The sequence below is a fragment of the Centropristis striata genome, chromosome 16, assembly GCF_030273125.1.
Source record: "Centropristis striata isolate RG_2023a ecotype Rhode Island chromosome 16, C.striata_1.0, whole genome shotgun sequence".
Taxonomy (NCBI): Eukaryota; Metazoa; Chordata; class Actinopteri; order Perciformes; family Serranidae; genus Centropristis; species Centropristis striata.
This window is the reverse complement of record NC_081532.1, coordinates 30455089-30478903: the sequence shown is the minus strand read 5'-3', so window position 1 is coordinate 30478903 and position 23815 is coordinate 30455089. Positions and strand designations below refer to the sequence as shown.

Below are 23815 nucleotides of genomic sequence, written 5' to 3'. Positions count from 1 at the left end.
TTAAACTAGTTTGCCTGTTACCGTTGCTTAATCTGTGTGGTGGGATTGTTTTGGAAATTCTAATTGGTTGTGGCGTTGTACTACTGACAGTCAACATAATCTACAAAACCTCACCTTGGAATAATGATTTTGTCCGACAGATTTGGAGATTGTTTTTATGAAGAGAAAAAAATGAAGACTGACAGTTCTGAGAATTTATTGGTCTGAGCAAAGGCCAGCAGCGAGGAATAACAGTGACTGTAAAAGTAGCAAGTTTTCGTAAAATAGATTTCATAACACTGAAGAACAAATCATAACCAGATCACATGTACAATAACCCAGGATTTTAAAGCAGCTCTAGAGGTCTTCATTGACTAAACAAAAGTGCTGCATTCTGCACAAATTAACTAAGTTTTAAGCCAAAACCACAACAAAATATATTTAAAGGATCCTCCAAGGATAGCTTAACTTTTACAGCAAAAGCTTCAAATGCAAGCTTGAGTTGCAATGCCGCATGGAGAAAAAGTAATATCTAAACACAATAAGCCTAATAATTGGTATTGTATTCAATGTCAGCCTTTCAAATATTTCTTCTGAACCATGTGAATTGTCAGCCCCACAAAATACCTTTATCTCTGTCAATACAAAATAAGTAAAACATGAGGTTTTTCTTGTACTTCTCCAACCTAAAGTGTGTCATTAAGGCAGTATATGAATTGAAAGGATATAGCTTTGGCTCTTTCACTGAGACTCTTGCTGAATAAGAACCAGTTGGAGCATATACCAGTTATCAGGTCACAGCTTCAGTGCAAGCAGGGCAGAGAGGGAAAACTGGATCAATGATTCCTATAACCTGCTGCTTCTTTCTCAGATCATTTTTATGAGTACAAAAAGGTGCAGAATTGTCAAACGATGTGCGTAGTTACACATTTGTAACACGTGGAAGCTGAAAGATCTTTCCACAGTAAAGTCAACAACACCATGTTGCAACAGGTCCCATACAGCCAATCCCTAGCAGTCACTAAAGTAACTAAAATGACATTTTTCAATGATATGAGAGTCAGAACAAAGCAGAGTCGATAGGGCGAGGGGCCCCTTATTGTAGTGGTAGCTAGGCAGGTGGACGTCACATAATAGGCTATAATATTTGAGCAGACTTGCTTATTATTGGCTCATATCCAAATACACCCACATCATCATTCCACTTGTAATGCAGCATCTGGGTCCTTTTTTTTTTTTTATTGTCCGTTTTGCTTGAGCCTCTCCAGTCGCTGGAGCAGAGCGTTCCCAAAGGCTTCTCTGTAACCCGGACTCAGCGTGTCCAGAAGCGAGTAAACAGTCTCGTGATACTGGGTGCTCAAATCCTCGTCCACCTGATCGAAGGCATAGCCCACCACCTGTATGATAGATCGATTTACTGTTAAACATGCATACAATGTGTAATAAAACTATAGATCAATGTGCTTCACTTTTGGTGCATCTTACCCTTAGTCCTGCCTCTGTGAGCTCCAGACAGTACCGGGTTCCCTCTCTTGTCTCCACGTTTATGTAGGCTACATCTGACGCGCTGTTGAGACTCTGTGACACGTGCATTTCAGCCACGGCAAAAAGTACGTCGTTGACCACCGCTTCCGCTTCCAATCTCATGTCCTTGACGTCACCGAGCACCACACAGTCCTCATCGAATGAAGAGACGATGGGTTCCTCGCAGTCTATCTCCATCCCCTGTAACAGAACAACAACAACAACTCCATCGACTGAGTCAGCTGAAGCCCAGATGTTTTTCTGCGTCTTAATAAAACCTGCTGACTGGTGCTGACAATGATAGAAAGAGTACTCCACATCCACAAATCACTGAGTGCACTTCAGAAACCACGCAGATAACTGGGAGTGTGTCAACACAAAGCAGCTCTCTATTGCCATGGCAACAAGCTACATTGATTGGACTCAACAGTTTTGTCAGGTTGTATCTATAATGAGACAGCAGTTAAGTCTATCAACCCTCTGAACCCCAAGCCATTTTAGGGCTTTTTATGCTCTTTGTACATTTTAATCACTGTGGCCTTGTTTTTTACTGCAATATATAAGTCATGTAACAATGTGTATTCAGCACAATCATAGCTAGAAGAAGGAACAACTCACACATGCCTTTTGTGCAGAATAACACAGTTATAATGGCATAAATAGTTTTTAAAAAATGAAAAAAAAACAAGTTGAATTTCTATAATAAATTATTTTTAAAAAATTGGAATATAATGTAATTTATATATACACAACCCTTTTCCAAATGTCCACAAGTGTTGGGGAGTCTCTACATACGCTACGTCTTGAACTATTAGCATTTTTGCAACCTCTCCTGTCCTCTCCTCTCTGCTCTGTGTAAACAACCTGCAGTTGTGTCTGATTTTCAGTGAATATGTACCACTTGACCAGTCATCCCAGCAGAATCAATCATGGCTTCACAGTGTCGATAAGGGGCACAGAATTAAATGTTTTTAACAGGATCTGGTTATTCCAAATGGTTTACTTTTGGCAACGTTTTTAATTCACAATTTTAGGCTTTATTTTGGTTACTTTTTATCACGGAAACCTTTCCTAACCTATGATCCCTTCAAGGACTGTCAGGACAAGGACAAGGACAAGTCAAATTACGATGATAACGCCTGTTTTTACAGTTTTTTCTATGTTAAACTAAACCTTTGAAATATTTAATACAGCTTTGTACAGCTATGTTTAGAATGAAGCAGCTTTAAAAAGTTAGCAGCGTTGCAGTTCAGCTGTATTGATGGTTTATCACGTTTCCTCAAGGCCTATTATATTTTTAAAAAAGGAGAACTATGGTTTGCCACCTTCTTTCAATGTGTAAAGTGGACTATTTTTAATACTGAACATCCTCTATGAGTAGTAACTTATATGTGAGCGGTGCACTGTCCACATAGAAAGAGTCTATTTTCATTCCAGTTTTTAAAATTCCCTATAATGGCAGCGATATTGGTAATTGGTTAATTTTTCCACTCTAAAATCAGTATCAGTCTCAAAACAGTTTCTAGTTCTGTAGGTCCCTACTTCGTTTACCAGTTATTATTTAGAGCAATAAATCTCCAAAAAGGTCCAGTGTGTCCCCGGAGATGAAGACTAATGTGCTTCGGCTCAGTTTTTGCCATCTCATCTTACATAATGCTCAAATCGATGACAAGCTAATGACTGAGCACATTTCTGTGGTAAGGTGAATTCCAGTTGCACCTGCTAAGTATCCTCTCCTCATATAAGATCATTCTGAATATAATGGTGGCCCATCTAGTCCATGAAAATTTCTAGACATCAACTACTTGTCCTCAACCCTGGTGCATTTTTGTCAAGCAAGTTGAAGCATTCTTGTATGAGCCGTTCTTTCTCCATGACAGCTGTAACCTGGTGCATCACATCTGGCTGTGTCATCATTCATCCGGCTGGCTCGATGCCTTTATGGGCAATGAGCCTATGCTCATGTAACCACTGATTGTGAAACACTTAACCTCTCCTTCTACCTTGTTGACTATCTGATGTGGATTTTTACAGGCAGAACGCAGTGGATCTGTCATTTTTTTGGGGAGGAAAAATCTTTATTATATTAACCCTCTGAACACCCAATTCTGCCAGCAGGTTTGAAACATCAAAACACCCAAAATGCAGCATTTGTTGTAGAATGAAACTGTAAAATCAGGCACTATCTTCAAAATGTGAACCTTCTGACAGTCCTTGAACTGATCATAGGTGATAAAAGTAACCAAAACTACTCTTAAAATTATTCTACATGTCTCATTTAAAACGTTGCCAAAAATAAACCGTTTGGAATAACTACATCCTATTAATGACATTAAATTCTGCACTCATCAGCGACACTGTGAAGTCATGATTGACTCAGCAGGCTGTTTACACAGAGCAGAGAGGAGAGGAAAGGCTGTAAGTAGATGACGCAAAAATGTAAAGAGTTTATTATGTATAGTATGTGGAGACCCTTTTTTTCCAATATTCATGACACTTGTGGGTACTTGGAAGATAATTGTATATATTAATTCAATAAAAAAAAAAAAAAGAATCACATATGTATTTATTCCTCTTAATGATATGTGTCATTATAAAGGTGTTATTCTGCACAAAAGACATTTTTGAGTTGTTCCCACCTCTAGCCATTAATGTGCTGATTCCACAGAGAAAAGAAAAAAAGCGACATCTTTAGGACTGTTTGTGTTGCAAGATCTGGGTACTGCCCACACAGAAATCATGCATCGCAATCATGGTGTTATAGTTCACAATATGACTATAACACATACATGAAACTCACTGTATATTATACTGTAGTTGGCTGGACTGATCTACTGTAGCTTACTTAGAAGGCTAACATCTGCTACACGTTGGGTAAACTCTGGGAAAACTAAGCCCCCTGCAACATATTAGACCGCTCGGTGGGCTCTAAAGGGAGTTTTTTTTTCTATTTAATCGTCTGCATTTTACATATGATTTAACAGGTTAATCACACGTTTAATCTGATATGTCACAATATCATTTCTAACCAAACTGCGTGCATTTTTCTCACCTCCTCGCTGGTTGTGATCTTCCGGCTTGTGGAAGCTTCCAGCCCGCTCAGAGTCAGACCAGCGGCCCCTAACGGCAGCTGGGGGACTGTTGAGCCTCTGATCTGTGAAGAACCGGACACTTAAATCACATCAACGCACGCCCTGTTCCTAGCTTAACTGCTCAGTGTGTTTAATAACGACCTAAAAGAAATCTTGAGCCAGAATGAGTGTCCCGTGGACTACACCGATCCGCCATGTTATGACGTCATTGTCTCTTCCCTCCCCGTGTGTGTAGGCTCTGTGTTGGTGCGGAGTCATGAAAGTGTTTGTAAACAACTCACACAGAAGGTAACTTATCAGCTGCGTTTATCTCCACCTCTGCTCCTTCACTTTGCATGTAGACGTGTCGCGCTGGTATGTAAGTGTAAAGTGTTTTTTGTCATGCTAACTCACGTGTGACAGTAGATAACTCCTAAAAATGTTTGATTTTTAGGACTTAGCTAGCCAACTAGCAAGCGTGTTAGCCGGCTATGCTAATGTTGCATTGACAGGAGTGTTTCAGAGGCTAGCTAACGTCGCTAGCCTCGGTAGCCGGCTGGTTAGCTTAATGACATGCCTTTGTCTAGCTAGGGCAACTCTTGTCTCTTGACTACGATGACAGCTCTGTTTGAGTGAACATAGCTAAGGGGAAGCTTGTGACTAGCAAATCTGTGGCAGGCTAACAGTTATTTCGCAAGTGCGTTTGTGGCTTGTTTACACTGGCTCCTGAATGGGGATAAATGTGTGCTTGGGATAATGCTAACGTTATCTATACGTTTTTATGTTACACACTGCTCAGGAGTCACTTAAAACGCCCCCTGTCTTAAACTGAAGCATTAATGGACGTTGTTGTTTTTCGGCTGTGCAGTAAACATTGTGTGTCAAGACTCATGTTGTGCCAAGTGTCGAATTACCAAAGGGGGCCACCATATGTGTCTTTCTACAGGAGCAGCAAACTGGAGTCGGACCAATTCCCACACGTATCCCTGAGTGTCCTCACATCCTCCAAAGTGTCCCTAATCTTGGGATGTGAAGGGTGTTTGAGCTCAGGATTTCTCCATGTCTTGAAGTCGACAGGATGACACAACTGTCACACCAGTGATTAATTCATAGCTGTCTGAGTAGCTATAGCATTCCGGTTGCAGAACCTCCAGATCCCTTTCACCACCTGTGTACTGTTCACATATTGAGTTAAGATGCCTTGGCCCTTTTCGGAGTCCATCAAGAAGCGGGCCTGCAGGTACCTCCTGCATAGGTACCTGGGCAATTTTCTACAGGAGAAACTGAGCTTGGATCAGCTCAGTTTAGACCTCTATCAAGGCACTGGATCTCTTGCACAAGTGCCATTGGATAAATGGGTATGTGTAGTGTTGCAGATACATTTCTTTTATTTAAACATAGAATGTGTATGAACTAAGATAAGCTTCAGCATTATTTCTTATTCCTCAGTCGCTCAATGAGCTCCTAGAGACAGCAGATGCCCCTTTCGAGGTCATCGCAGGGTTCATCCAGACAATTTCTCTCACGGTTCCATGGGCAGCCCTACTGCACGAAAACTGTGCCCTAGAGATCAAGGGTTTGGAGATGGTGCTCAGACCAAGACCAAGAGTGGGTAAGGAGAGGCTGCATTATTAAGTGCCACTGCAACAACATCTTTGAAAAAGGTTTAGCAAAACATGCCAACATGTTAAAAAAAATTGACAGCTGAATTTGCTGACTGTGTCACCACTGGCTTTTCTACCAGCATCTGGCTCTGAGCCCATGTACTGGTCCAGTTTCATGACGAGCAGCATGCAACTCGCCAAAGAATGTCTCAGCCAGAAACTCACTGACGACTTGGGAGAGAGCTTCCAGCCTTTTGAAGGATTAGAGAAGTTTGCTGAAACAATAGAGACAGGTACTTTATGCCTATACTGTCAGGAAACATTTGAAAAACTTTATCAACCTAGTATTGTGTGAATTAATTTCTTTTCATTTCCTGTCTTGCAGTTCTGAGAAGAGTCAAAGTGACGTTTTTGGATACTGTTCTCAGAGTCGAACACATTCCAGAAAACTCTAAAACTGGAATCGCCATCGAGATTCGAATCAAAAAGTAAGTTGGGCAGTCAGTGGCAATATATTCTAAATATTTTTCAGCATCAGAATCATGTTAAAACCTATAATGCATTATAAATGTCCTTTTTTAAAATATATGATCAGAAAACTAGAGACTTAGATGAGGGAAAACAAAATGCTATTGTATATTTATTTTTATATTTAGTTGTGGGTAGTGAAAAGGGCTGCAGCTAAATAACAAAGCTCACCCTAATATGTAGTACAAGCATTACTTTCCACTGTCACATTGCAAGTACCTGTCAGTCTTATTGTGTTCTGTGGTTGCTTTCAGGATTGTTTACTGTGATGAAACTGGCGAGGAGAGTTCAAGTGTGAATGTGCATCAGCCAACCACATTTGCACATAAAAACTTGCAGATGGAAGGCATCACCGTATTCTGGGATGAGTTCTCAGATGTGTCCCGTGCTGGTTGCAAATCCTCACCCACTCCAGCGGTTGGTGTAGCAAGTCTTTAATATATGGCATAAAAATGTATTTATGCATCAGCCTTTTTTTAAAAAGATATCTCTTGTTTTGTAGGAAACTGAGCCAAAGCTCTCCCCTAGCTGGAATCCCAAAATCATATGTGAGCCTCATCCCCAGTTTACAGAGCCTGTTTCCTCGACAACGCCCTTTGAACCTGTGCAGGTTGGGAGCCTCTGTGGTAAAATTGAGTTGTCTCTCACTCTGAAAAACAACTTGGCTATGCCTGGAGCAAAGGTAGACTAAGCATTTCTTAATAACCAAATATTTTAAGTTTAACAAAATGCTTAATAAATATGAGCCCCAGGTAATTGCTGTTAACCAGGGTGTTTTATATTCCTTCCCCCCCCGTAGCTGGATGTTATTGGACATATCGATACACTTATTATTCTGCTGTCCCCACGGCAAGTTCATCTTCTTCTGGACTTGTGTGGAGCTTTCTCTGGTGGAGGTGAGCATGTCTCTGTTGACAGCGAATAGTGAACATTTGGATCAGACAGAGTAATTATAATGTCACCAAAATGAAGTACTGAGAAGTCGAGTGAATAGACTGTTTCTTTCTCTTTGTGTGAAGGTGCACAGGAATGGGCTAAGGATAGAAAGAGCCGACCCATACAGCAAGAGGATGAGTATCGGCTCCATATGGAACTGAACCGCTGTCTGAAGAAGGACACCGCTGTGCCAGGAGCAGATCCTGACCTCTTTGAGAGCCAGACGACCAGAACCGTGTCTAGTCGAGGTTCGCTTTAAACACTTTATCTTTGATATTTCAGAGGAATCACATGTTATGGTTGCATCTATGTAATGAAATGTCTTTTTTCTTTGTCCTGTTCTTTTTTTTTTTCTTCTTTTTTTTAAACCTATCTGTGGGCGGTGTAGATGATGTGTTCTTCTCCATGGCAGACATGGACATGTCTCACAGCTTGTCCTCTCTCCCTCCTCTGGGTGAACCACCAACAGTTGACTTGGATTTGTCACTTAATAGCAACTACTCTGCCTCACCAGGAGAATCTCCCTCTGGAAATGCAGCAGTTAGTTTTCACTTCTTTGATTGCAATTATAAAGACACATTGAAAGTGAATGCAGTTGAGCATAAGAGTTGTCTGCATATTGCAGTAAAATGTGATTTAAATGCTGTATTGACAAAGCTTTGAGGTATATACGTGACAGGTGGGAGTTTTAGTTTGTGTTGTAAAACTCTTTCAAATGAACTGCTGTTGTTACATTACCTGGCATCTTATCTGATATGTGTGTTTGTAGGCTCTGTGGGACGATTACATGGATGTACCACGACAAAGAGAGAAGCAGACTAACGAAACTCCTATCCAGTCGCGGGATTCACAACTCCCTCAAAAATTACTGAGACAGACTTGTAAGTATCACAATATATCTGTATATTTTTGCTAACTTTATACAACTATTAAATATTAGTCCCTCTGTGACCATATGCTTAAGAAAGGGAAATTAGTTTGCATGTTTTCCTTCCAAGCAAAGATTACATCAGCATATCTATCTGATGAGATCTTTCTCCAGTGTTTGTCTCTATGATAACCTACCAACATTCACCTAGGGCTGTCCCGAAAAGCTCACAGCTTTGAAGCTTTATACACAACATTGATATTTGATTATCATTTCACCACAGTGAAGTTGAAGGTTTGTATGTTTTCCTGGCATTGTCGTGTTTCAGCCCATCCATCTAAAACCCACGGTGATGAGTCAAGGCCAGAGCTGGTGCTGAGGTTAACACTTAGTAGCCTGGCTGTCTCCGTCCTCCACATTGACCCGCTGCCACCACCAGATGCAGCTCCCAGTCCCCTCGGCCCCATGGCTGCCCACTTCTTCAGCATGGTAGGCCCCGGCCAGCTCGCCCCCGCTGCTTTCCTTCAGTCTCGGACAGTGTTTAACCAGGCCTGCCCCCACGACCATCTCAGGTGCACTTTTCTTTTTTTTCTCAATAATGCCTTTGTGCAAGACTACGCTTGATTTGTCATTTACGTGTTTAATGTTTGTCTAATCTGCACACAATTTGCAGGTTTGTGGGCCAGGGCCTGAAGATTAACTATGAGCACTGTCAGGGATCGAGCTTGCGGACTTTCAGTACCGACGTCTCCCTTAACCAGATGGAGTTTCTGGAGTGTCTGTTCCCCTCTGAGGCTGTCATTGGCGGCTCCCAAAGAGGCATCCAGTACACTGAGGTTAGAGTTTCAAGCCTGAGCTAAGCACATTTTGCACTGCACTGAGCTTCGGATATACATAGAGTATGTCTGAAAGTTGCAGCTAGCGTGACATTAATTGTTTCTCACTAGTTTCTCTGTCACACCTCAGCTCCTGACATTTGACACCACCTCCAGTGCTGATGCGCAGCTCACCACCTGCCTTCACCTGCTTTACAAACAGGCTGAGCGCAGAGGCCCTCAGGTAACAGCATTTATAAGTTTAATATGAAACCACAGCACTAACACTGAACACTAAAAGCTTCTAGTCAATCAACCCTTTGGTTCTCTGTGCAGGGTGGCCAGGTCCGCCTTAGCACCATTCCCAGGAAAGCTGAGATCCAGGTGGAGCTGGGCCCCGTGCGCTCTGAGCTGGACATCAGCATCGTGGACCGTCTCAACTCGCTGCTACAACCTCAGAAACTGGCCACCACAGAGCTGATGGCCTCTCACATGTACACATCCTATAATAAACATGTCAGCTTGGTAAGGGTGTCCTAAGTCTCCAGAACTACTGATTGAATATTAACCCTCCTGTTATGTTCGTTTCTTAGGAACAGCAATAATGTTCCTGGGTCAATTTGACCCGGGCCATGTTTAATTATCCAAAAGTGTATTTAATAAACATTGTTTATATTTCATTAATAACTCCATCACTAACCATTTCAATCAATATTTAGTTCAACTGTGTTCTTTAGCTCTCACAGATCATGGTTTAATGAAGATAATTCACTTGTTTTTCATAAAAAAAATGCATTTTGAAACTTTTTCTGTACATTGAAAAGACCTACATAATACAAAAAATACTTTAAACCAATTTTTTTTAAATTCTTAAACTTTGAAATGGGTCAATTTGACCCGCAACACAACAGGAGGATTGAGAAATAAGAATATGTTGATAGATGTAATGACATGTTGCAGCTGTCTAACCTTTCTTCTATCATATTCTTTGTCTCATTTCACAGCATAAGGCCTTTACTGAGGTTTTCCTTGATGACAGCCATACTCCCACCAACTGTCATGTAACACTGACTGTCAATGCCCCACTGCTGGGCCTTGCAATCCGCTTCCCAATCCCTGACCTGCGCTCAGATCAGGAGCGTGGCCCTTGGTTCAAGAAGTCCCTGCAGAAGGAAGTTCTCTACCTGGAGCTGGAAGACTTGGAAGTGAAAACAGAGTTCATGGGTGGAAGCTCTCCTGACCAAACCAAAATGGAGCTCACTTTCAGGGAGCTTGTTGGTATGCAGTCTTTTGGGGAAAGAAATATATTTCCCTCTGTAGATTTTTTATATCTCTCTGACTGCATTACATTTTTTTGCTTTGCACAGGGAAGTTTCAGGAGGAGCCGGATCAACCAGCTGCCAGGTTCCTCAGAGTGTCCCACACCATGGATGGAGACATGACATCATCTGAAAGTGTCAAATTCGATTGGCCAAGGTTGGTTTATGAATCCATGTATCTCAAACTCATCTGTCCATTCAGGCGTACCTCTCAGGCCCCGTTCACACGAGGACGGTCTGAAAAGAAGACGCAAAAGTGGCGTCGCGTCTTCACTTTTTATTCCTCGTTTAGACGAGCATTTTCGGGAGGAAATCTGCTGCATACGGTGACGCAAAAGTGTGTGAAATTCGATTGTATGCAGCCAGGCGGCATCACTTAAAGCGATAAGAGCATCTTTGGGCATGCAGAAGTTTTCACGCCACACATTTTCATCAGCTACTCCTTCCACAAAGTTCTCCACCATCTCTAGATCTCCCAGGTCTCGTTCACAGCCGTCTGGCTCACCTCCGACAAATTGCTGCATCCAAAATGTGATAGAGGTAATTACAGATCCTTCTCTGTTCACTAATAATATCTGTACATATCCTGTACATTTGGTGGAAAGACTCCTGTAAGTTTGTTAGAGCTGCCAGAGCAGCTTGAAGGTCCGACGCATGGAAATAATCCCACGTTTGTTTATTTTCCTGTACTGGAGCATGTATGTGACGTTAACACGTACGTGACATGAGCAGATCTGAGCAGAGTTTTGCGGCTTGGCAGTGTAGAGGACACGCTACGGCGGAGCGTATTTAACTTTTCCACTTTGGAAGGTGGTTTCAGATTTTTGCGTCTTTAAGCCCCCAAAACACCGTCACCGTCTAAACGAAAGACACTTCCGATAAAATATTTTGTCGTTTTTACCCGCGAGCGTCCTCGTGTGAACGGGGCCTCAGTGACATCAAATCTCTCTGAGCAGGGTCGTGTTGAAGATGAACCCCACTGCAGTTCACTCGATCCTCGAGCGGGTGACGGCTGAAGACGACGAAGGAGCCGAGGACCATTCACTCGAAGAGGAAGAGGAGGAAGGAGCTGCCCATTCACTGAAAGATGTGTGTGACTTTGGGAAACCAGAGCCATCCCCCTTCTCGTCAAGAAGGGTTATGTATGAGAATGAAGAGGTAGGTCATTAACAGAGGGCCACATTCATCAAAAATGTAACTATACAGCTAACTAGTGTGTGTAAGTGTTTATGTACAGCTTTTTTGCTTTAAAACATTGCAATAATGCACTTGAGGCTAAAGCAGTTGCTAAATCTATTGACTGAGAATTGATCGAGATGTGTCAATACCACTGCACTGATTTGTGTGAGTCTGCTCAACACCTCAAACATCCAAAAGACTATAAATGTTGCAGAGAGAATGTGAAAATGTGGGGAAAAAATGTGGAAAAATGATTGAGGGATTGTTTTCAAGGGTCTGATGATGCCATTAGTCCAAAGCAGGTGGGTTTTAAGCAGCTGGATACATTTGCATTCAGGAGCGAGTGTTTCCTCTGACTGATGTATTATAATGTATGACCAATGCAATTATGCAAACAGCAGCATGAGCACTGCTTTGCATGCCAACCCTGTTGACAGAGCAGGTGGTGACAAGCCCACGTTTTATGTTATTTTATCTTTGTGCAGATGATCATCCCTGGTGATGTTGCTGAGATGACAGAGTTCCAGGAAAAAACCATGAACAACTCTCGCTTCATCCTTGAGTTGTGTTTCCCCAATGTGCAGTTAGTGCTCCCCAGCAAGGCATTTTATGAAAAACTACACAACAGGTACAGAATTTATAATATGATACAAAATGTGCAAGTTTTTAAAGTTTGAGCTGTACAGTGGGCCAGTAACTTCTGAAATTTTGTAACATGTATAAATGTAGTTTTAGTGTTCAATTCAGATTTATTTTCATTTGAATGTTCATATTCTTTTTTTAAATATCAGATTCCAGTTTCTATGTTATATTTTAGTTGAGACAGGTCATGTTGACAGACAGCTAAAATGCAAAAACTGAAAATTTAGTGACAAAATATTGTCTTACCCGCTCAATACCCACAAAGGACAGTAAAAAAACAGTATACAAAAAAACTGCAATATACATTTGTGTATTAAAACTGATATGTGCAATACAATTAATATATGCAACACACCATCTACCTTGTCTAAACCATTTGTAGTATTTTCAGTGGTAATTTATCTATTTTTATATTTATTTATGACATCGCACCTTGTTTTAGTCCCTGTTTTAGTTCAGTGTTCCAGAGTATTTTTAAATGATTTACTCATAATATTTTTTTTGTTATTGCTTTAACTATGGACCTTAAACAGTGGCAATCCCAACTTCGTTGTATAGTTGACTGTGTAAGGACGATAAAGGCTATTTAATTTGATTTGATTGAGGGCAGGATAAGGTACTTATTAAGATACTTCACGCCTGCCTGTTTCTATGTACATTCTCAATATTTTAGGATAAACAATGACCTGCTGCTGTGGGAGCCCACTGCTCCATCTCCAGTGGAGACCGTGGAAAGCATGCCGTACGGAGTTGGACTCTCTGTCGCCAGTCAATTGATCAACACTTACTCTAAAGACAGCTTCAGCCAGTTCCGCTCTACGGGTCCTGAGGGTAAGACAACAGAAAAACATTCACCATGAAGTAGGATGGCCTCAGACTCTTAAAGGAAATGTGTAATGTGAAGTCATGTTTAAACAACTTCATAGACATGCTTTGTGTTGTGCTTACAGAGGAGACCAGTGGCTCAGAGGAGGAGACCATGCACTATTATCCTGTATCGGACCTGGGCCTGAGGTCTCGCAAGAAGAAAAAGCCCAAAGCCCAGAACAAGAACTCTCAGAGCCTGTTCTCGGTCATCATCAGTGTCAATCATGGCCTGGTGTCTCTTCAAACTAATGCAAAGGTAAACTCCCATTCTTTTTGATATTCTGGAAATCTTGTTTTATGCATAGTGGAATTGAGTTTTTATCTTTTCCTAGAAGGAGGATAAAACTGTAATAAAAAACAAGCACGGTGAGTTCTGGCTGGAGCTGAAAAACGCGGTGCTGTTCAGTGTGACACAGTACGAAGGCTATAAGGACCAACACTACATCTGCTTCCACACCAGTAACATCTGCATGTACCATCAAGGTAAACCAACTGCACATTTTCACTACACACTTTTGCTGCAGTGTGTATGTATCAAGGTTATAATAGTTTTGGATTTTTCATTAGTTTTAGTTTTAATTTCGTTGTGAATTTTTGTTTTCAAATTCAGTTAGTTTTAGTTAGTTTTTAGAGTGAGTTTTCTAGTTTTAGTTTAGTTTTTATTTTTTGAAAATGCTTAGTTTTAGTTTAGTTTTTATTAGTTTTAGTGTTAGTTTTAGTTTTTTTTGTAATGGGCTATATGTTGGGTGCGAGATTCAAAGTGGTCATAATAAATTTTGCCTTTATTTCCTTTGGTTTATCCATCTCAGCCCCAATAAGGTTATTAACTGTTTTGAATTTTGGTTCGAGTGTAGACATCCAAGTCTCAGTAAACATATTCACCATGTGTTGCATGTTCAAATAGAAACACTGAATTATGAATGAAACAGTTGACAAAAACGAAAACTAAGGACATTTTCACTATAATTTTAGTTAGTTTTAGTTAGTTTTGTAACCACACAATACAGTTTCAGTTAGTTATCGTTTTTTTTTAAAAACTCTAGTTTTTATTTTTATTTCAGTTAACGAAAATGTTTTTTCAATTCTAGTTTTCGTTATTTCATTAGTTTTCTTTAACTATAATAACCTTGGTATGTATGTATTCGGTGTAATTTCACTGATGTATCCCTCTGTTAAACCGCTCAGGACTTGTAGATGGAAGCACCTCTGTCTCAGAGGTTAAGTTGCCGTGCAGGACACATCCCCACTGGTTAGAGCCGACCATCTACCAATCCGAGACATCGCCTGAGAGATCCTCGACACCCTCAGAGGGTATCGGTCTGGAGGCCCGCAGCATGGTGTCTGTTGCTGTCAAAATCTCATCACAGAGTGCAGAACGCAATGTCAAAGTAGGTTACTCAAATCAGTACATTTACTCAAGTACTGTACTTAAATACAATTTTGAGGTGCTTTTACTTTACTTGAGTATTTCCACATTTGTAATGTTGTACTTAACTACATTATAAAGGGCAAATATTGTACTTCTTACTCCACTACATTTAGCTGACAGCTTTAGTTACTTTTCAGGTCAAGATTTAACATAAAACTTGATCAATTTAAAGTGATAATACATGTTTATAAATTAAACCACATAAAAGTATATTAAATAGTTAAAATGAGCCCTACAAGTACATTTTGATGCTGATACTTTTGTACTTTTACTTCAGTAAGTTTTGAATGCAGGACTTTTACTACTAGTGGAGTAATTTCACAGTGTGGTATTAATACTTTTACTAAAGTAAGGGATCTGGATACTTTTTCGACCACTGGCTGGCTAGCAGAACAGCTTCAGATCACCTTGGTAGAGATTCTGTTGAGTTGTGTTTGATTGCTGGAAAGTGAAGCAGATTGTTCCATTTGAATAGTTTATAGATGCTAATAATGAAAAAATACTCAGTTGTTCACAATAAATAATAATCAAGTCAGGAAAAATTAATGAATTTTGTGAGGTGGGAATTTTCTTAAGAACTTCATTTTTGGTTTTCCAAAAGCAAATGTGGTAAACAGTACCTGGTATTGCCCAAAGAGAACCACAGACCTATGCTGTACTTTCACGCTGCATCACTATGGAACAGGCCCTCGTGCTTTGAGTATTTATCATTTGTCAGCTTGTTTTTTTGTTTTCTGATGTGTGTCTTTTTTATGCAGGAATTTCTGGTTGCTGTTGGAGTGAGAGGAGCCACACTGCAGCACAGAGTGGTCCCTCCCAGCCTGGGCTGGTATGACCAGGTAGGCCATGATGGAGCTACCACTGCACATAACCTCTTTTATTCTTTTTCCTTCACATAAATCAGCTATAATCAACTTGCGGCCCGCGAGCCACATACAGCCAAAGCTTACAGCCTGCAGAATAATTAAATAGCCTAGTAAATTCAGAAAATGTGAGGTGGAAAAAAGGAGGAAAAAAATGTTTCACAGTTTTTAACCATCACTCCTCAGTGAACTGCCTCCTTTGCGGATGTCTGAGAGCAAAGACATTTGCGACTTGAATAGTTATCGTTCTGGAATTTGAATGTTTATTAGGAGTCTGTTGACACTGATAGGTAAATAACAATAGCATGAATTTGGTAAGAAAGTGAAAATATCAAACAATGATAGACTTACCAGGCATAATTACATTATATTTTCTTTATTTTAAAGTTCAGCAGCAACATTGTCTGCTTAGAAAAAGTCATAAACATAAATGTTCAGAGAGCATTTGAATGAAATGAAGTGCCGTAAAATCACACATTTGTAATGTTAATGACAATGTTTGTGCAACAGATGGTCGAATTTCTGAATGTATCTGATGAGCCTGTGTTGGGTTACGCCCCTCCTACGTCTGTTACCACATTACATTTACACCTGTGGAGCTGCTCTCTTGACTACAGGTAAAATACATATTCGACATGGCACTTAATAATGAGTTATTTGTTATCTGTGTGTGTGTGTTTTAATTCGTTTTTCTCTTGACAGACCACTTTACCTGCCACTCAGATCACTGTTAGTTGTAGAGACTTTCAGCATCTCTAGCAGTGTCTCTTTAGACCACTCCTCCTCAACACTCAGGTACAGATTACAAAATTGAGAGATTTAAATGCACTTGCGTTATAGAAAAAAACATTTTGCTGAGTGTAAATTGTCTTGCACAGGATCATTTTGGACGAAGCGGCTCTGTTTCTCTCAGACAAGAGCAATGCTGTCTCTGTCAATCTAGCACGTGGTAAGTTGGCTTCAGAAATGATTGTGAATTAACTGTTTAAAATGTTTAAATTCAGCTTTGACCAGTATTTGCTTCTGTTTTTTTCACAGACTATGTCCAAGTGGTAGACATGGGAACGCTGGAGCTGAGAATTACAGCTGTCAAACCTGGAATTGATGGGAAGTTGGTAAGAGATGTCAGTCTCTTAATGACATTTATGTTTTTAAAAGTTTTCTCGTCAACATAAGGTTAAAAAATGCATAATTCTTATTTGTCTCTTGATTGATAGTCAGAGCCCAGATTTGAGCTGCGCTGCTCCAGTGATGTTATTCACATCAGAACATGTTCAGACTCCTGTGCCGCCCTCATGAACCTCATCCAGTATGTAGCCAGCTATGGGGACTTGTTGCCCCCTGCAGAACCAGAGGCCAAGCACAGCACCACTACACAAAGAACCAAGGTCAGCAGAGACACCCACAGGAGCCAGTATGACATAGGTACAATTTAATTAAAATCTCTACTGGTCATAAATACTTACTTTGAGTGTATTTTTGGACAGGCGGAGCATCCTAGCCGGCCCACATCTCAAACTCCGTTGCTCGCTGAGACTGAACAGCAGATGTTGCAGGATCTGATGAGTGAAGCTATGGAGGAGACTGATGGGCAGCATGCAGCAGGGCCGCAGCAGAATGGTGACGGCTTTGATCAGTAGACATTGAAGTTAAAGCTCCATGAATGATATACAGTACAGGCCAAAAGTTTGGACACACCTTCTCATTCAATGCGTTTCCTTTATTTTCATGACTATTGACATTGTAAATTCATCAAAACTATTAATGAACACATGTGGAATTATGTACTTAACAAAAAAGTGTGAAATAACTGAAAACATGTCTTATATTCTAGTAAGCAAAGGGTGGTTACTTTGAGGAATCTAAAATACAAGACATGTTTTCGGTTATTTCACACTTTTTTTGTTAAGTACATAATTCCATATGTGTTCATTCATAGTTTTAATGCCTTCAGTGAGAATCTACAATGTAAATAGTCATGAAAATAAAGAAAAACGCATTGAATGAGAAGGTGTGTGTCCAAACTTTTGGCCTGTACTGTAACTTAACTAACTTTAATCCTTTATCTATAGGTGCACATGAGGAGCGGAATCAAGACCATGACCCGCCTCGCTCCGACCTGTTCTTGTTCCCAGATGAGAGTGGGAATTTTACCCAAGATGCAAGCCCCACTTACCCCATGCTTCACTCTCCTCTCATCACTCCTGTCCCTAGCCTGGCTCAAGAGACGGACGACTTCTGTATACTGGAGACACCAGGATCGAGAGGAGAGGTCAGGATACACTCACTTGCACAGTTATGGTTAAGTACCAAATGGGCTAAAAAAAATCTGTGTGGTCTCACTGTCAGCAGTATGGGTTTCAGGATCTTGACCAGGAGCCGGTGGTAAAGCAGCTTACCTCAGATCCTGTGGAAATCAAACATGATTACTTCAGTCAGCCTCTGGAGGGGAGTGATTCCAGCCGCGGAGCCATGAACTTTCCCGTCCCGGAGGTGCGCTACCTGGTCAAGGAGATCTCTGTCGTCTGGCACCTGTACGGTGGGAAAGACTTTGGGATCGCTGCTTTCACAGCCTCTCCTGCGAGAAGCCGGGGGTGAGCCATTTACTTTGTGACTGTGCACGCACTGTTTTTAATGTGCTCAAATGGAAACAGACTTGTTTAATAATTTTTATATTTCTTGCAGGTCTACACCACATAGCTCCCCCTCACAAACTCCAGTCAGACAGGCCAAGGCTTCAGGACGGGCAGGAGGGGGAAGAGGAAGGAATCCTGACGTCTTGATGGAGATTCAGCTCAGCAAGGTGAAGTTCCCATTCATATAGAACAGGGGTCGGCAACCTTTTCTAACAGAGAGCCATTGTCGGCCAAAATAAGAGAAAAACTGTCAAAGCCACATGCCTTTTCAGCCTTAGAATAAAGCCTACTAAATTAGTCTAAATTAGCCTACCTAACATTAAAAATAGTTCATAATGAGCATTTATTGATATGAGTTTGTCAGAATGCAGCTAGGACCAAAGTGCAAATAAGTGGCTAGAAACCTAAGAAATATCTGAGAAGATTTGGAATTAAAAGCTGGCCTTGCAAGGGAAACTATAAATTAGACTTGTTTTTTAATACAACTCCTTTGGGCCTACACTAATGAAAAATACAATTTTAAATGTAAAGAAATAAACGTTTCAATTTGTATAATTTTTGCCACAGCAGATCGCTGGAGCCGCAGGTTGCCTACCCCTGATATAGAATATACACTTATTACAGTACACTCATACAGAACACCTAAATGCCTTCAGTCAATCCTTCATCATTTTACCTGCTTTTCTTTTCTTTTTTTCTCTAGGTGAGATTTCAGCATGAAGTGTACCCTCAGGTCCTGGTGGCTTCTGGGCCAGCAATGGATCAGCCAGTCTCCCGGCAGGTGTTTGTCGTACAGGACTTGGAAATCCGAGACAGACTGGCTACCTCACAGATGAACAAGTTCCTCTACTTGTATTCTAGCAAAGAAATGCCCAGAAAAGCCCATTCGAACATGGTGAGGAAAACGACAAACACAACTCGCATCAATCCTGTCAAGTCATGGCCTCGTGTAACTTCTTCTGTGTTTTTGGTTTTAGTTGACAGTTAAGGCGATTCACATGTGTCCCGAGTCAGGCCAGGCTCCACAGGAGTGCTGTTTGCGTGTTTCGCTGATGCCTCTTCGTCTCAATATTGATCAGGTAAAAGACTTAGAGGATTTATTTCAGTGTAACAAAGATATCTATCTGAACTTTTGAACTGACAGCCTTGTTTCTTTGTTTGTTTGAAGGATGCGCTGTTCTTCTTGAAGGACTTTTTCACCAGTCTTGCTACTGAAGTAGAGTTTTTCTCACCACCTGCTCAAGAAGGTAAAATTCATTATTCACAGGTGCCTAAAATCAGGTGCTGGAATCCTTAAACACTTGAATTTTCACCTTTAATTGGTTAAAGAAACCCTTCTGTAGAATTCCCTTAAAAATCGATATTTTTGTTGTTTATAGCTCTATGTAACGGGGATGTGATGAGGAAGTGAAATAATGTATATATTGCATGTACTGTATACAGTAGTTCAAGTCAAACAGCCCTAACCAAGTCTTGGGTGCATATAGATGGACATACTTTTCAGTGGCCGACATTTCCATATTAAACATACTTTTTAAAATTGGTCTTTTGTAATATACATTTTTCTTGAGACACTGAATATTTAGGTCTTCATTAATTGTAAGCCATAATCATTATAATTAGAAGAAATTAGATAAATTAAGACATGAAATGTTTCATTCTGTGTGTAATGGATCTATATAATGTGTTATTTCCACTTTTTGAATTGAATTACTGACATAAATAAACTTTTCTATAATATTCTAATTTATTGAGATGCACCTGTATAAATATGTTATTTACCACAACTATGAATTATTGGAAAAGCTTGAAAAGGCTTGAAAGGTGCATGAAATTTGAAAAACATATACATAGCCCTCACTTTCAAAGACTGGCTCCCTAATATGATTCCTATTTTATTCTCCAACAGTCTGTGTTTCCACAAAAAAAGCGGCCGCCCCAGAGATCTCCTGCAGCTTCTCCAAACACGCCGGCAGCAGCCAGGACCCGGCCCCGATCATCTCAGTGCCTGCTCAGAGACGTTTGAGCCACAATGGTTTCTCCACATCTGGTCGGGAGGAAGTGAATGATAATGAAGCCACTGCTCCTTCATTTACAGACCAGCCCATCTTCTTTAGGTCAGTGTTACCTAAACAATTAAAACCCTTTTTGGAGAAATAATTTAATTGTTTGTTCGTGTTTGGTAACATTTTCTTTTCCTGACAGGGAGTTTCGGTTTACCTCTGAGGTTCCCATTCGCTTGGACTACCATGGGAAACATGTTGCAATGGAGCAGGTACGTGGTCTAAGTGGGATACATATTTATTCCACATTGTCATTTTTTATTATTGTGCTGAATGATTTTGTTCTGTTTCAGGGGACATTTGCAGGGATCATTATCGGGTTGACACAGTTGAATTGTTCAGAGCTGAAACTAAGGCGCTTGTGCTATAGACAAGGGTATGTTTATCTCAGTCATATATCAGACACATCTTGGATTCAAGAAGTAATAGAGCAAATATCTTTCACACCATGATACATCATACATCACTGTGAAATGTGTAATACTTGCAGAGAACCAATATCCGTTCACGGGAAACTAATACTGTGTGTATTTCAGATTATTAGGTGTGGATAAGCTGTTTTCCTATGCAATAAATGAGTGGCTAAATGACATAAAGAAGAACCAGCTTCCAGGACTACTGGGTGGTGTGGGACCCATTCATTCTCTGGTACAGCTAGGTGAGTATGATTCAGTCACAGGCTTTTTGGTGTGATCAGATGAGTGTTTCAGTGTCAGTATTTATGTTGCTTTAAGTGTAGAACCAAGTTTAATCAGTGTCATGATTTAGGTGTATCTCTCAGGTAATGTGTTCCCTTTTTATGGTGAATGTTCAGTTCAGGGATTCAGGGATTTGGTCTGGCTCCCGATTGAGCAGTACAGGAAAGATGGTCGGATAGTCCGTGGGTTTCAGCGCGGCACCGCCTCCTTTGGAACTTCTACTGCTATGGCTGCTCTGGAGCTCACCAACAGGATGGTGCGGACTATCCAGGTAAACTTATCTTTTAACTGTTGCTAAAAAGTCCATTCTAACTACTAATAGAGTTGGGAATCAGCGTATCGGCCCCACGATACAATTTTATCCCGATACTTGAGTCACAATACGATATTATTGAGATTTTAAGCATTTTGCAATATGGTGAGTATTGTGATACCATATATTGTGATTTAACTGGTTAACTGCATTGTGTCCACAAAATTAAATTCAATCAAGAATTGTTTCGTCAAATAAGAGAAAATTCTCAGTCTATTCATCTCACTTCAGTCTTTTTATTTCTCCACAATGAGAGTCAAACCCACAGACTGACCAACAAAGTATTCAGTCAAACTGAACTCAACTGATATCAAACATGTATGGATGACGACATCACTGCTCTTGAAGTTTTTTGAATGAAACATTAAAAAAAAGCCTAACTTTGCAGCGTTACTTCAACAACTTCCCGACACGTTATCCTGACACATACGCATATAGATTCCTTAGATCTTCTAGTTTCATATGATACCAGTATCTCCAGTATATTTCTAAAATTGAGCCCACTACGGCCTTCAGAAAACAAAAATGGCGAAAATACAGACGATATTGATACTTGACGGCCATCAATCGATAAAATATTGCCATGCAAAATATCGCGATACTATGCTCTATCAATTTTTTCCCCCACCTGTAACTACTAATCCCTTAAGAGGAATCAGACAAATCTATTGTGTGTCATTTTTAGGCAGCAGCTGAGACGGCCTATGACATGGTGTCTCCGGTGCCTGATGAGAGAGATACAAAGAGGATAAAACGGTTTTCCCATTATGGACTGGCTCATCAGCCCGTTGACCTGAGAGAAGGTGTAGCCAAAGCCTATACTGTCGTAAAAGAGGTAAAATGACAAATTGTTTTCTCTTCCACGACATTATTGGAAAGAACCTGTGTCTTAATGAGGATTGTGTCATGTTTCCATCCACAGGGCATCACAGACACCGCCCTGACCATCTATGACACAGCCACCCGGGAGCATGAGCAGCGCGGGATGACGGGGGCGGTGGGTGGAGTTCTCCGTCAGCTGCCACCAGCTGTGGTCAAGCCACTCATTATGGCCACTGAAGCCACCTCCAATGTGTTGGGTGGAATGAGGAACCAGATTCACCCCGATGCACGCCAAGAGGAGTCTCAGAAGTGGAGGCAGGGCGAGGAGTAATTATTATTATTATTGCCATGTGGTACCTGAAACCATGACTGTGCAGAAGCAACAGCTTAATACAATGTTTTTGAAGAGGAACATCTCAGATGTGCACATGCAGCTCTGGTGTAAATAAAATTCTGTTCATCTGGTGGATATTTGAGCTACTGTGATTCAGCTTGTGTCAGCTCACCAGTTCCCTCACAGTGCCTTCATGGTTATCAGCGTTGCCCAACTGTTTGGTTAATGAAATGGATGTATGAAGAGTGATGAATTTGTGAGCCACATATTGTCTTCATGTGGATTATGTTCCGTTGTAGGAAAGACAACGGCATTATGAAATCATAAAAATGAAGAAATAGGTTGTTGATTTGTGAGGCGCCACATTTGCTTCGTTCTCAAGCAGCTCTGTTTACAAGTTGTGTGTGGTTACGTTCTCTTAGTGTCAACAAACACTGATATATAGGTGTAATGACCCTTAATTTATATAATGTACTGTATGTGGGCTTTATTTACTGTAAATATTCCTAACGTGTAACATTTCATGCAAATATGACAGAACAAGTATAGAAACTGAATGTGTTACAGCTGTGTAAAGTTCTCTTATTAGCACCTTTAAGTGACACTCTCTTGCTCAAATGAATGAGAGATGAGAAGAGTACCCAGATTTGTTATAAAGTTTCACACTTTTATTTTGAGCTGTGATCAATGTGGTGTAATTTTCACAAAAAGCTGCTGTTCTGAAAAGCTGCTTTAAAATGTAAAAACCGTTTCAGATGTTTTATTGTGTCAGTCTGCCGCTCACATTTTCAAATCATAGACACAGACTTGTAAACGAAACTATCTACTCGAAATCTTGAAGCAAAGTCTTAATATCCTGCGCAATTAATTTTTTAAGTGTATGTTTGAATATTGATATTTGGCGTGATATGTTGTGTTGCGGACATTTGATTTGCCCATTTTCTTGTTTATGTGGACAGGATAATATTTCTTGTACATAAGTGTACAGCTGACTTTGTATGAAAAGCATGAAAGGGAAATAAAAACGGTCAAATCCACCAGAATAGAGTGTGGTTGGGTATGCTTTTTACTTTTCATAACTGGATGTAATTGAAGTTTAGGCATTTCTATATGTTTATACCTCCACAGCCTTAGAGCTGATGTGGGAGATTTTGGAAAGAAAAAAAAAAGAAATAAAAACTTTGTTTAAGTTACCATGGGTTGATTTTCTGTTTCAGGTTTTAATTTTGATGAACTTTTTTTATATATTATTAATTTAGGTATTTGCAGCGGTTTTATCCATCCTAAATAACATGCATTTTATTTTGAAAAATATAAAACGTAAA

The 23815-nt window shown here is 40.4% G+C and overlaps 2 protein-coding genes across 4 annotated transcripts; one reads left to right on the top strand and one right to left on the bottom strand.

Annotated features, from left to right (window-relative positions):
- Nucleotides 1-179: 179 nt before the first annotated feature.
- gskip (gsk3b interacting protein) lies at nt 180-4693 on the bottom strand. Its single transcript, XM_059352740.1, has 3 exons — nt 4556-4693; nt 1465-1704; nt 180-1376 (listed from the first exon to the last, which is right to left on the bottom strand). The coding sequence occupies exons 2-3, from the start codon at nt 1699-1701 to the stop codon at nt 1218-1220; spliced, it is 396 nt and encodes a 131-aa protein (XP_059208723.1). The 5' UTR covers nt 1702-1704; nt 4556-4693; the 3' UTR covers nt 180-1217.
- A 61-nt stretch (nt 4694-4754) lies between these two features.
- LOC131987851 (autophagy-related protein 2 homolog B-like) lies at nt 4755-23190 on the top strand. Of its 3 annotated transcripts, none has more exons than XM_059352737.1 (43): nt 4755-4883; nt 5521-5932; nt 6024-6186; nt 6319-6471; nt 6564-6666; nt 6961-7123; nt 7209-7388; nt 7506-7602; nt 7726-7890; nt 8031-8182; nt 8412-8523; nt 8839-9082; nt 9184-9346; nt 9477-9569; nt 9662-9850; nt 10330-10603; nt 10693-10801; nt 11601-11802; nt 12309-12451; nt 13139-13296; nt 13416-13588; nt 13665-13815; nt 14518-14720; nt 15520-15600; nt 16135-16241; nt 16327-16419; nt 16503-16573; nt 16663-16739; nt 16842-17012; nt 17112-17244; nt 17697-17896; nt 17989-18218; nt 18310-18427; nt 18964-19155; nt 19238-19339; nt 19429-19507; nt 20170-20377; nt 20466-20535; nt 20617-20699; nt 20860-20981; nt 21138-21292; nt 22020-22169; nt 22257-23190. In XM_059352737.1, the coding sequence occupies exons 2-43, from the start codon at nt 5771-5773 to the stop codon at nt 22485-22487; spliced, it is 6225 nt and encodes a 2074-aa protein (XP_059208720.1). In that variant the 5' UTR covers nt 4755-4883; nt 5521-5770; the 3' UTR covers nt 22488-23190. The 3 variants fall into 3 exon arrangements, with proteins under 3 accessions (XP_059208720.1, XP_059208718.1, XP_059208719.1); XM_059352735.1 differs by having other exon boundaries at nt 4798-4949; XM_059352736.1 differs by having other exon boundaries at nt 4846-4953.
- The last annotated feature ends 625 nt before the right edge of the window (nt 23191-23815 follow it).

What these genes read in the sequence shown, in the direction of transcription:
- gskip (XM_059352740.1), bottom strand. Translation starts at nt 1,701, where the DNA reads ATGGAGATAGACTGCGAGGAACCCATCGTCTCTTCATTCGATGAGGAC. An exon ending in TCACAGAGGCAGGACTAAGG is followed by an intron (nt 1,377 to 1,464) that starts GTAAGATGCACC and finishes TCTATCATACAG; the next exon opens with GTGGTGGGCTATGCCTTCGA.
- LOC131987851 (XM_059352737.1), top strand. Translation starts at nt 5,771, where the DNA reads ATGCCTTGGCCCTTTTCGGAGTCCATCAAGAAGCGGGCCTGCAGGTAC. An exon ending in CAGAACCGTGTCTAGTCGAG is followed by an intron (nt 7,891 to 8,030) that starts GTTCGCTTTAAA and finishes TGGGCGGTGTAG; the next exon opens with ATGATGTGTTCTTCTCCATG. An exon ending in CACTCCTCCTCAACACTCAG is followed by an intron (nt 16,420 to 16,502) that starts GTACAGATTACA and finishes TGTCTTGCACAG; the next exon opens with GATCATTTTGGACGAAGCGG.